The sequence below is a fragment of the Lycorma delicatula genome, chromosome 6 (genome assembly GCF_047948215.1).
Source record: "Lycorma delicatula isolate Av1 chromosome 6, ASM4794821v1, whole genome shotgun sequence".
Lineage (NCBI taxonomy): Eukaryota > Metazoa > Arthropoda > Insecta > Hemiptera > Fulgoridae > Lycorma > Lycorma delicatula.
In genome coordinates, this window is record NC_134460.1 from 2520137 (window position 1) to 2534058 (window position 13922).

Consider the following 13922-nt stretch of genomic DNA (forward strand, 5'->3'; position numbering starts at 1 on the left):
GTACACTTAATTAATTAAACTGGTGGCAAATTTTCTACGGGCAGCTTCCACATTATTATTTTTATAAAAGGTTTTGGTAGCAAAAGCATTTTGAAAACTATTTCAAGTATCCACGATAACTCAACGCAAAATGGCGTGAAATGGCTTCTATAAATTATTCGGTGTCGATGCTCGCCCGGAGCTACCGATACAAATTTCAAAATTTCTCTTCCCCGAATAACTGTTGCGTATATTATGATGTGTGTATTATAATTATGTATAAATCGAACGGTCGGATTAAAAAATAAATTTACACTTTATAATGGAATGTCTTAAATGATAGCGTGTCCAGTGCTACTTCTTCAGAACAATAATTAACAAAGAATATTAATCTAACAAAGAAAATTACAGTATATATAGACTTTTTTTTTTTATTTATAAAAGGTGCAAGTTTAAATAATTTTATTATTTAAATAAACGAGTAATAATTTGAAAAATACGTTGTTTTTAAAACTACCATTTGTAAATTTCAGTACCATTTGCGCCTAGCCAATAAGGACACACGATTTATAGGCGCACTCTATCTATATCTAATCTGCTAAAATTGTAAGCGAGGCAAAGCGAATTCTCATTTTAAGTTCTACTCTGAAATAATATTTATTATTGTAATCTACGATTACAATAATCTCAGATTAATAGTATAAGGAAGATTAAAGAAAAACAAACCGACATACTTGGCGTTTATAGACCTAGAAAAGGCATTCGATAACGTAGACTGGAATAAAATGATCAGCATTTAAAAAAAATTAGGGTTCAAATACAAAGATAGAAGAACAATTGCTAAATGTACAGGAACCAAACAGCAACAGTAACAATTGAAGAACATAAGAAAGAAGCCGTAATAAGAAAGGGAGTCCGACAAGGATGTTCCCTATCTCCGTTACTTTTTAATCTTTACATGGAACTAGCAGTTAATGATGTTAAAGAACAAATTAGATTCGGAGTAACAGTACAAGGTGAAAGGATAAATGTGCTACGATTTGCCGATGATATAGTAATTCTAGCCGAGAGTAAAAAGGATTTAGAAAAAACAATGAACGGCATAGATGAAGTCCTACGCAAGAACTATCGCGTGAAAATAAACAAGAACAAAACAAAAGTAATGACATGTAGTAGAAATAACAAACGCTGAATGTGAAAATAGGAGGAGAAAAGATTATGGAGGTAGAAGAATTTTGTTATTTGGGAAGTAAAATTACTAAAGATGGACGAAGCAGGAGCGATATAAAATGCTGAATAGCACAAGCGAAACGAGCCTTCAGTAAGAAATATAATTTGTTTACATCAAAAATGAATTTAAATGTCAGGAAAAGATTTTTGAAAGTGTATGTTTGGAGTGTCGCTTAATATGGAAGTGAAACTTGGACGATCGGAGTATCTGAGAAGAAAAGATTAGAAGCTTTTGAAATGCGATGCTATAGGAGAATGTTAAAAATCAGATGGGTAGATAAAGCGACAAATGAAGAGGTATTGCGGCAAATAGATGAAGAAAGTAGCATTTGGAAAAATATAGTTAAAAGAAGAGACAGACTTATAGGCCACATACTAAGACATCCTGGAATAGTCGTTTTAATATTGGAAGGACAGGTAGAAGGAAAAAATTGTGTAGGCAGGCCACGTTTGGAATATGTAAAACAAATTGTTAGGGATGTAGGATGTAGAAGGTATACTGAAATGAAACGACTAGCATTAGATAGGGAATCTTGGAGAGCTGCATCAAACCAGTCAAATGACTGAAGACAAAAAAAAAGTAATCTACGAAGAAAAGTACGAAACAAATATTTTTTTGTGTAGACAAAAAAAAATTATAAATAAAATTAAGTTTATTAAAGTAGCTTGAGTAGACGTAATAAGCAAATAGAATATATCTCTATTTTATTTCACCACGAGTTTTATAGAGAAATTTTAATTTTGATAAAAATTACGAAGTACGCATGAAGCCAATGCTGCACAAGTAAGACTATATATAATCTTGACTTTTAGATTAACCGGTTAGGGGTTTGCCTCTCCGCTAATCTCTAGCATCATTTCATTAATACGATTTACGCATAAAAGTATGTCCGATGTCGTAAAAACATATAACTTAAAAAAGAGAAATAAACGGAAATATTTTTGAAGTATAATAATTAAAATAAAAAGTGTTTACATTTTATTTTGTATATAAAAATTTGAAATTTCTTCTTAGTTTTTCAAAAATATCTCTAATTAAATATATACTGTTGTATATATATATATATATATATATATATATATATATATATATATATATATATATTTAGTTTTAACAAAGTATGGTAACTTAAATATTAAAATGCCAATTAATATTTTTATAAGTTTCAAAAACAGTGGCTGACAATAGCTTAAGGTGTGGTCTACAGTACCCCCAAATTATCGTCTCATACCACAGAAGAGATCGTTTAGAGGTAGAAAAATTTTTTTATTTTATATTTTTAGTCGTTCACTATTGAGCAGTTATTTGTACTGTTTACCGCTATTGAAAATAGCTGTGAAAAATATTATTTGGCCGTTATTTTGGGTAGAATTATCGTAACCGGAATCGGTGTTTGGGTACGATGTTTTTATCACAAAACGTTCAATTTTTAATACTCTTTAATACAACGTATCCGTTTAAAATATTTGAGTTTCTCTTTATGTGACCCCTCGACGCTTGGGATGTGGTGGTTTCATATCGAAAAAATAGATCCGTTTTGAGATAGCTACATTTTTTTAAATTTAGATTTTTACGTTAAACGATGAAAGTTATTTAATATTAGTTTATGAAAAGTATTAGCTTAAAATTTTGTAAAACTAGATCACGAATAGAAAGAGAAAAATCACTCGGATAAATTATTCTTCGTTATTTTTTTTAACGCAATAATTTTTTTGTGAAATACAAGTTTAAAAAAAAAATATATATATATATATATATATATATATATATATATATACAGGTGAAGCAATACATATATAGGTGAAGCGGGAAACTTGAAAGTTTAGATTTCTGGATACTCTTGTATGTCAATGTATTTCTTTAAAAATTTTCTGTAAAAGAAATATTTCATAATTTCAAGGATGAAGATTTTGGCTTTAAATTTCGCAAAACATTTATTTTTATTTAAAATGAATCAATTTTAAAAAAGGTTTGGATTTGATCGTGGATTTCTTCTGATTTTTTTATAGGTATATCTACTACAAATTTCTTAAATGAAAAATCCTATGTTCGTAATGATTTTTTAAAATCGTTTAGTAACGATAGAAATAAAGGTTTTCTGATTTTATAAAATCAGTCGTTTTTTGTTTTTTTTTAATTTAAAATTTGTATTATAATTGGAAGTTTAAAAAATTAATTTTGTCTGCACCGTAAAAATATTAACAGTTTTGCCGAATAATATTAAAATAATATATTTAATAGATTTATTATGAAACGTGAATGTTACAAATCGCATTAAAAAGGTCTAATAATAGAACATTTTTAAAAGTCGCCAAAGATAGTACAGTTAAACCGGTTTTCTTAATTTTTATGAACTTTTACAGCAAGGTTAATTTAATTTTTGTAATTTTGTACCGAGTGAAAATTTCGTGCCTGACCGGGATTCGAACCCGAGACCACCGGACAAAAGGTCCCGAGGCCGGCAAGGTTATTTCGATTAAACGCATCGAAGTATGAGGATTTTACAAGAAAAAATAATTCACGTCTCATAATCGGGGGGGGGGGGGGAACAATAAAAAACGAAAATAAAAATTAAACAGATAGGATGCGTGAAATAAAATCACGTAATCATTTTTCGTAAAATTATCAGTTTCTAAATAGCGGTTACTAAGTGAGGTCTCTCAGTTGTACCAACTGTTAGAAAACGCTCCGACCATTAGTTCTTTATCATCGCTAGGTGGGCGTACTTTTTACGGATGTACTTGTTTAGAAATATTAAGTTTATTGTACGTACTGGATATACTATAGTTAAAAAAATTATCGATATATAAAATAAAAAGTACCAAATAAAATGCAGATACAGAGGAAGTCTCTCCAAAACAGTCATCACTAATAAGTGAACTCTACTGTCCCCCAGGAAATAATGAATGCAATATTGTTAACGCAACATTCTTAATTTAGGCGCTGGCTAAACCTATTACGATCAACAGTACCGTTTTATTAATTCATTTTAATCTTTACTCTGTTAATCCGGTTTATTTTTAGTAATGGATTTTTAGAAATAAAGTTTTTTTTAAATATATTAAAAATAGTAAAAAATAAAATATTTAAAAATAAGAAATATTTTTTTTTAAATAGATTTTTTTATTAAAGTTTTTTAATAAAGAATTTTGCAAACTCGTTTATTAATATACGCAAAATATATAATACGTAAGCAAAATTTCACCGAGTTTGATATTTGTTTTCGGATTGAAATTTTACTTTAGGTACTGGGCTGCGGTATGAAATAAAATTTATAAATTTTTTTATTTAATTTTGATTTATTTACGCGCGTTCTTTGTAACATTTTTTCTCTATAATTTTTAGCGTTCCAGTATTTTCCTCGTTAAAAAATAATTACAAAAAATAATCGATAGATGAAGCCGTTGCTCGATAAAAATCATCATAACAAAAAGAAAATAAACAAAATATATTATTTGATTTTCACAATATTTATTCAAAAAACCATATCGGCTGTTTCGGTACATTGTAACTTTCTCAGGTGTTACGATCAGAATACTACAGCTATTAAAGCTAAAGTAATTACTACAAAAAAGGTAAATTAGAAGGAAAGACGTAAAAGAGATAAAATTCTTTAGTTTTTGTATTTGCTTCTTCCGTTGTAATGTACTTTTAGCTTTGGTATTCTGTTTTCGTAACACCTGAGGAAGGTACAATGTACCGAAACAGTTGTATTTTTTTTTTTCAGTATTTTATTGTGAAAATTTCACTTTTGTTTACGATGTTTACATTTTCTTTACAATATTCACCAATTGCCGTCGTAGTTTCAAAGGAAGTTTTTTATTTTTATTATTGATATTCAAAATTTTAACTATTAAATTTTGTAAATTATTATAAATTATTTTTTATTTTGCAATTTAATAAGAATTATCTTAGTAAAATATTTTTCACTGAAATTTTATTTCTGATTTCTTTTATAGTCACCCTAAATCTGTACGCATATTACGGACTGATGCTTAATCATCATATCAAAATGTAAGTTATTTGTTGATGCTGCTACTTTACGGGACGGGTTTCATAACAGCCGATCGACAATTATTCTATATTTATTTAATTATTCCATTATTTGGGTTTTATTTTTAATTTTCAGAAAGATGATCGTATTTCTTTCTACCGAAGAAAAATCAGATCGGTTAACGTGAAATATTTTATAAATATTGCATTTAATCATTTGTTATTAAAAAAGGCTATTTAAAAACAACGCTTCTGAATATCTGAAGTGTACATTTAGTTTGTTGTTAGAGATTGTGGCCGTTTAATTTGTTTATTCTAAAGATTCCACTTCGGCTGGTAGGAAGACAGTAATTTGTATTTTTCGCTGTGCTGTAATTTTTCGTCGATGGAATTACTGAGAGTTCAACACGCGATACGAGTAGGAAAGGTTGAGTTTGTGTTTAGGCTCTGTAATTTGGATATTTATTTGGTATAACTTTATCGTTATATTACAGTTTGTTAATTGACTGTATTCAACACGACTTGGTTTACGGTTTTGTTCTTGTTTTAGGGCTTCTGGAGGGTTTTATTACTCTTGTTTGGTATTGATTTGCGTAGATAGCTTGACAGGCTATCTAGACTATGTTGTGTAGTTTAAATTCCCTTTGAACTGCACTCCCGGGAGTGAAACCAAAATTTCTACTGTTTTCTCGTATATTTGTTTGTTTTTATTGTTTAGTGTTACTTCAGTTTCTGACATTTATTTATTTTTAAGTTAGCTGTTATTTTCTTTTTAATAGCTGTTACTGATAGCAACATCTTTAGGACGATCGAAGCAAACGTCGAAGGACGGCACGATAGCAGGCCGTCCTTCGACATAAAAGGAAGAACTTGAAAATTCGTAATGTTAGAGAGACGAAGAAGGGTTTAATCGTCGTTGCTGACGACAAAGAAACTGTGCGGGTCATCTCTGACTTCTTTAAAATCGGAAAGTCCGACATGAAAGTCGATCTAAAGGCAAGAGGCGTCCTAAGGTGATTGTTTATGACATAGATCGACGGCTGTCTGAGGAAGAATTAATGGCTCTCATTAGGGAGCAAAATACTCAGATGGATGAGGCTACATTCAAGTCCGAATGTCGATTATTATTTAAATCGAGTAGGCGCGAGGCGGAGCGCTATCGTGATATATTTGAGGTTAGTCCTAAACTTTTCGGCAGCTTCACTGCGGAGGCCAGGTTATTTGGAGACTTCTCTTCGTGTAAGGTCAAGAAGTATTTAGATGTCCAGCGCTATTTTAAGTGCCGCAGGTTAGGTCACAGGGCTAACTTCTGTGAACATCCTGCAAGTTGCGCTCATTGTGGTGATGAGCACATGCGTGAGAAGTTTCCAAAGAAGTCGGAGGGTCCGACTTGTATTAATTGCAAACATCTTCGGAAGGTTCATAAGCACGCTATGAACAGTAAGGATAGCGGGTGTCATCAGAGAGCTCTCGATATGTACTATAGTTCTATTTCATTAAATGATTAGATTTGGTCGGTTGAATGTTCATGCCGCTTACATTGCTGAGGTTGAGTTTGAAGAGATTGCATTACGTAGAGGTTTGGATGTTGTTTTTTTGCAGCATCCATATATTGTGTCCGATGATTTGCCAGATTTTTCTCGTTGGAAGAGGTTTTGTTGTGGTTCTGAAAGCATGTCCGCTGTTTTGTGCAGAAGGGAACTTGATTGTATCTTTATTCGACAGCTGTCGGATAATCATCATGTCGTTGTCGGTATGGATGTTCAGAACTTGTATCTGTATGTTGCTAGTTCATATTTCCAGTGTAGAGATCCTGCTGATCGTCATCTTGAGGTCTGGGATAAAATCCTACGATTCTCTGGCACTGGTTTATTTAATCCTTATAGGTGCGGATATGAATGCTAAGTCACTCTTGTGGCATAGCGGTTTCACCGGTGTTAGCGGTGAATTAATAGAGGCCCAGCATGATCTTTTTTACTTTTTTATTTACTAGCCCCCCTTTGTGTAGCTTGAAGCTGATCTCTCGACGGGTTCCCTCTTGGCTCATTAAGACATCACGATATCCCTTCCCTATCATTTAGTCTGGGTCCGAGTATGCACCTCACGCATACCCCCCATTAATCGCGCAGCATGATCTACAGGTATATAACGTACCTGGTGAGTTGCCCACCTACGTAGGTATGGTAGATGGGCGTCGATTGTTTGGTGGAACGAACATCGATATTACCGTCGGTAGGTTTATTCCTGCCAATGTTTGTAATAGGAAGGTAGTTGATAATTGCTCGAGCGATCATCGGTTGATTGTCTATGAGATTGTTGATGGCTTGAATGAGCGCTACCGATGTAACGTTCCTGTTCAGTAGGGTCGTTTCCAGCACAGGAATGCAAACCGGAAGAAATTTGTCGATTTACTTTCGACCAGGCTCCGAGTTTTAGATCGGGATCTGGATATCTTGAATTTGGAAGATCTGGCAATAGATTTGTCGGTGGCTTTTCTTGATGCCGCTGAGTGTTCAATTCCCCGAAGTTCCGGTCGAGAGAGAATTGCATCAAGGTGAAATAGGGGCATGAAGAGGACGGTTTGTCGTTTGTGGAGAACTTCTCAAAATGAGGGTGTTCCGGAACGACGGACCGTCCTTGTTGCCGAATATAGAACCCTGAGGTGTCATTGCTTTCATAAAATCAGGACTGCAAAAAGGGACTCCTGGCGTTCCACTGTTCATGAGCAGGGAAACAGTGATTCCTAGGGCGTAGTAAATAGGGTCTTGGGACACAAACAACGAAAGAACGTTCTTCAGTCTGCTCTCTCAACCAGGTTTGGTATAATTTCGGATGCTTCTGAGATTTTATACAAATTACTAGACGGTTTACTGCCTGATGATAGTGAAGTTGGAGAGACCGCATATCATCTGCGGGTGCGGCGAGAGGTCGCTCAGTTCCGCGGGCGTGCAGTGTCCTTAGAGATCACCAAGGCTGAGGTGCGTCATGCTATCTGTAGTTTAGGTAGGGGTAAGACCCCAGGCTTTAATGGAATAACGGTGGAGCTTCTTGTTCGCTCGGTCGAGGTGAATGTGAGAGTTGTCACACGTGTATTTAATAAATGGTTGTTTGGAGGATACTTCCCTGTGTGTTGGAAGAAAGGGATTATGAAATTGTTGTTTAAAGGTGGCGACAAGGATCTTGCTGTTAGTTCTCTGTATGTATACGCCTCTGACGTTACTTCCGGTTATCGGCAAGGTCTTTGAAAAGGTTCTGTATCTGCTTATAAATGAAAGGTTAACCTCGCAAAGATTGTTGATGGAGAATCAGTACGGGTTTCGTCCCGGAAAGGGTACGGAGGACGCCATACTCCATGTGATGAGTGTGGTAACAACCGGTGGGAGGAATGTTTCCTGGAGATTTTCCTGGACATTTCCGGAGCATTTAATAATCTATAGCGGCCTGCTATTTACCAACTCCAAAAAGAGGATGTACTGTAAGTGAATTGCAAGTTATGCAAAGTTACTTCAGTCATCGGGATGTGCTGCTCCGCGAGGGCGGCTATGAGGTTGGCAAGACGCTGTCTAAGGGATGTTCCCAGGGCAGCATGTTGAGTCCATTATTGTGGGTGGTGGAGTTTGATTCTCTCCTGCATCTGAGGTTGCCCAGCGGATATTGCATCGTGGCTTGTGCTGGGGTATGTTGCTAAGAAGTCCGGTGAGTTGACTTCGGATAAAGTTCGAGAAATTGAACTAATAAAAATATATGACGCATTTTCTTTCCGGCCATGGTGCTTTTTGGGACAGACTGCAGAAATTCGGCCCGGTAGATTCTGGGATGTGTCCTCAGTGTGGACAATTGGATGACACCTACCGTGTTCTTTATGAGTGCTCAAAATACGAGTTAATGCGTACGAAGACCGTATGTCGGCTTGATGTTATCGGGTCGGCGTTGGATCTCCGTGTAAACTGGAGGAGCCAGGCCGAATAGGCTATATATATTGGTGAGTTTTGTAGTCTACTTAGCAAAGGAAAGGATTGCTGAGGGGATCTAGAGCTCTGCTTGGATTTCTCATTTATTCTATTTTTATTGATGTTCTTGTTCATTTGTCTGTTGTTATTGTTCCGCGTAATATTTTTATGTAGTACACCGATGGGAATGTCACTCGTGGCATTCGCATCGGTGGCGTCCTGACCTGGACGGGCTGGAATATGTCAAAAGCCGAGGTTTCAAAGATGATCTCCGGTAAAGCCCGTAACGGCTCGTAACGGAGGGGGTGGCGGAGGTTTTCTTCCCTTACGGGATTAGGATGATGTCATTACTCGTCAAAGTTTAGAAAGCTGAGGTGATGCGCAGGAAGGGGATGGATTGTCAGATCGGCGTCTGGGTTTCTTGCTAGCTACGATTTATTAAAGCGGTATACTATCCCTTTGTTGTTTTAACACTAGTTCCAACAAAGGATCGTTGGATCTCTACATGTTTAAAATTTAACTAGTTATAAAATACTGTTTACACTCAATCTGCCGACTTATGATAATTTACTTGGATCGCTGTAGGTACATAATGTATAAAAATATTGCCTTTTTTCTGTACGGAGAAAATTATTCTAATAATTAAAAGTTTTGATGCTGACTTTTAAAGTATTTCTTTCTTTCTTTCTTTCTTTCTTTTAACCAGACTACATTATGAAAACGAACTGTACTGTGAAATGCGTTTGGTTTGTCTTTATATTTCTATCCCTGTAATTTCGTAACGATTTCATGACTTGATAACCGATGCAACCGATAAAAAAGGCAATCTAACGAATTGTAGTAACCTTCAGTAAATTACGATTTGAATTAAACTAAAGTAATGGACGGTAGTTGCCAATTTCGCATACCCGAAAAACACTCATCAAATGAGGTGCCAAAAAAACTCCTTGTAAAACGGATAACAAAAATTGTTAATCTCAAGGTTGTATAATAATATTACGTACGAAAAAAACATTTTTTATTTTTTTTATTTTTTTTAATATTCGGTTTATCATTTATGAGAAATATCAATAAAATATTTTTTAAAGATAAATCTTTATTTTTTAAATTGGGAAAAATTTTAAATAATCATAAAAAATATAAATTAATAATAAATCGTAGTCGTGATTTATTAATTATAAATAATAAAAATTAATTGATGTGTTAACTAAAATTAAATTGAAGCATTGGAAGTTCTGATTAGAAATATTTTAATTTCTGCTAAAAAAGAATGAAAATGAGAAAAAACTCATGTTATTCAGAACGGTATGATTTTAAAAATCAATTTATATTTTTATAATCGTGTAAAATAAGTTATGAGATAATACTTATTCATAAATTAATTACAAGAAGTAATCTACACACTTCATCTTGAACGGTCATCCAACAACTTATTAATTATGTCCGATGCTTGTTAACCTAGGTGTTTATTGTCAAATATTAATCAAGTATTTTTCGCTTGCAAAATTTTCTTTTTATAAATACGCAAATAAATATTTTAAAAATAATTTTACGGAGTTGTTACAATTTGAAACTTTAGTCCTGACCGTAAGTAAGATCTATTTGTTAATAAAAAAACTGGACTGTTGGAGTTGTTTAAGATTATTAAACTGAAATAAGAACTGTGAACTGTATTTTGCAAGGAAGATCTTGTAAAATTATATATATTTATTTTGTTAAAAAATAAATTTAATTTATATGGCGAATACTGTTTACCTTTTTTAGTTTCATTCTTTTATTATTAAACGCGTATGTTGACGCGTTTCGGAATAACTCCTTTGTCAAAATTTATTGTACCGGTACTTTTAAATTCTTTTTTATTTTTTACTATTGAAAGTACCAGTACAATCAATTTTAACGATGGAGTTATTCCGAAACGCGTCAACACGTAAAAAAATAATGAAGCTAAGAAAGTTAAACAGTACTCAACATAGAAATCAGAAAATATAATAATAATTATTATCTTAATAACAATAAGAAATTTAATTAGTTGTAATATATATTTTTTTTAAGTGATAAATTTTCAGTAATATTCGTCGATTAAAGACCTAGTAGTTGAAATTTACGATAAATTAGTAAATTTAGGGACAGGACGCCGCTGTATTGTTTGCTTTGTGTGCTCGAATAGTTTTTCAAAAAAACTCTAGGCTAGCGATTTGGCTATAATTTTTTTTCTTTTAACAAAAGGACAAACGCGGGAGTTTATTCGTAAGCGATTCAACAAAATCCTGAAGTTAAAAGTCGATTGTTTTTTATTAAATTTTTTAAACATAAATAATCGTGAATTAGTTACTTATTTTTTTAAAACTTATTTATGATTTTTTTTCTTTTAATCTATAAACGTGGAATCGGTAAGTGAAATTTCATGTACTTAAAAATGAGTGCTGAAAAAAAAGTTTTAGGATGTATAATCTCATAATAAGAACCTACAATTATCAGCGCTCTGTTTTAAAACGGACACTTGAATCGGTTCTTATTTGAAATGTACCCTTAATTCAACAACTTAATAAATAGAAATATGGACTCTACATGATTATGTTTTTTAATTTCTGCGTTTAAGCTACAAAATTAAATTCCAAATTTATTTTTTACGTACGTATAAACTAACAAGTACCTTCACATTTATTTTCACTAAACATTTGTAATTATGTCGAGCGAATACGTAATTTTTTGCACAAATATTTTTGTATTCTGAACACAAAGAACATTAATATATTTTACTTACGTATTTCAAACTTCTGACCTCATTTAAAAACTCTTTACCCGTCAGAATCATACTCGCAGATATATTAATAAAATAAAATAAAAAACTAACCTGTTTTTCAGTTTTCTTTTTGCCGGCTTGAAGTAAGTTTGTAATCACTTTATTAACATCTAATATTTGTTTATTGAATTTCATTTTGTCGAATCTATTTTTATTTAAAACTTTTAAACGTTAAATAAATTAAACTATATTTCAATAATTCGTCGGGTTATTAGATCACAACATCGTTTATTTATGTTTGAACTTTGCGTACCTAACGAGCACCGCGACGTCTCAACTAAAAGGCGTCGTCGTGTACTGAACGTGCGCTGCGACGCTTAAGTTGAACTTAACATTCTCCCTTCCCTTTAGTCTGCCGTTGATTTTAAAAACGCGCATGTGCAGAAACTATTCGTGTACACATGAATTTCGCTTGTACTTACGTGTTAATTCTACTAGGTTGTTTCTTTTCTATAAAAAAAATAATTAAATGTTAAAATGTGGTACTTTTTAACAGGTAGAATAATTAATTATATTTTTATCGATTAATATATATTTTTATAATAAATAGATTTACGTTTATATTAAAATTACTAATACCACATTCATATTACGTATTATTAAATGTACTAAGTTACAATTTTATTCAAAACTAAACTGGTTTTTTTTAAATTATGAAGTTAATTTTTGGTTTAACAAAAATATGTTGAGTTATATATATTTTTACGCTTTCCGTATAAAATTCATTACTAGGTTTCTATAAATAAACATTTGGAAGGCTAAAGTCTTCTCACTATGATGTTCGTTCTGCACTGCGGAAGCATCGAAGAATATCGTTAGTATCAAACACGAAGAAAGGAAAAAGAGAAAATTCATATCAAATTTAAAAGTGCTACCTTAGATATCGAGATGTTTCACGCTCCGTCTGAAAGGCTGCTGACCGAAAAAATATATTAATAAATATTTATTTATTTGTATATTTTATTATTACATCCATGGACACGCTTTAAAAAAAAAAAATATTAGATGGATAAAACTGTAGGTTTAACGTTTTCACATTTTCCAGGGAATCGAACTCAAGACTAATTATTATGAAAATCAGTCTGCTACCGCTCTCCACCTTTCCGATTCCACGCACACTCATATACACAACATCACTTTTCTGGGCGTCAATCCTTGCTTTGCCATCTTTTGCGGAGCTTCACTTTTCTTCGAACACGATATTTTCCATACATTATGTCGTACGCGATCCATTTTTCATAGCCCGTAATGGACCGTTTCAAAAAGGTACAATTTTATTCGGTTTTAGCAACAGTTCGACGTTGGAAATTCAATCCGTTAAATTTGTCGTTGTTAAATCACGCGGCACCCGATGGTAGTTTCTTTTTTGCATCCGGTCTTCTTGAAACCGTTTAAAAGGATTTTTTGATCGGTCAGTCCGTTACTGATATTACGACCGCTAATATACCGATTTTAGTCAGTGTTTTCCACGATTTCATCGACCTTTTTACCGGCTGATTAGAATGAAGTACATCGACGTAAAAATGACCAGATTGAAAAAGCTTGAACCGGCTTTATTCCACACTTACTGATACCGCATCATATTCACAAATATTATTAGCAATCTTATTCGTAATCTTCCCTTTTATGTAATAAAAGTTCAAAAAATCTCAAATGTCTTTTTTATTTTCACTTGTATTCAAGACTCTTACTCTTAAACAAATAACCTAATACAATCCTAAAAAAGTTATGATCTTTCTACAAAAATTCAGCGCTATGTTACCTTTCAAAAAATAAAAGTATTGTCATATTTGATTTTATACTTTTTTACTTTTTTTCTGGGTGATTAATTCACTATACAAGCAGCACCAAGCTTGTGCGTGGGAATACGATATGGAAATATTGTAGGGTATGAAAAATTCCGTGCCTGACCGGGATTCAAACCCGAAACCTCCGGATAATAGGCTTAGACGTTACCACTCGACCA

General features: G+C 32.9%; 1 protein-coding gene across 1 annotated transcript in view; it reads right to left on the reverse strand.

The window, feature by feature from the left end:
• The window catches only part of LOC142327123 (serine/threonine-protein phosphatase alpha-3 isoform-like), a 233024-nt gene extending 220766 nt beyond the window's left edge, over positions 1-12258 (reverse strand). The window contains exon 1 of the mRNA XM_075370002.1: positions 12008-12258. Coding sequence (XP_075226117.1) covers positions 12008-12091 — 84 coding nt within the window. The 5' untranslated portion in view covers positions 12092-12258. The remainder of the gene's footprint in view (positions 1-12007) is intronic.
• Positions 12259-13922: the final 1664 nt, after the last annotated feature.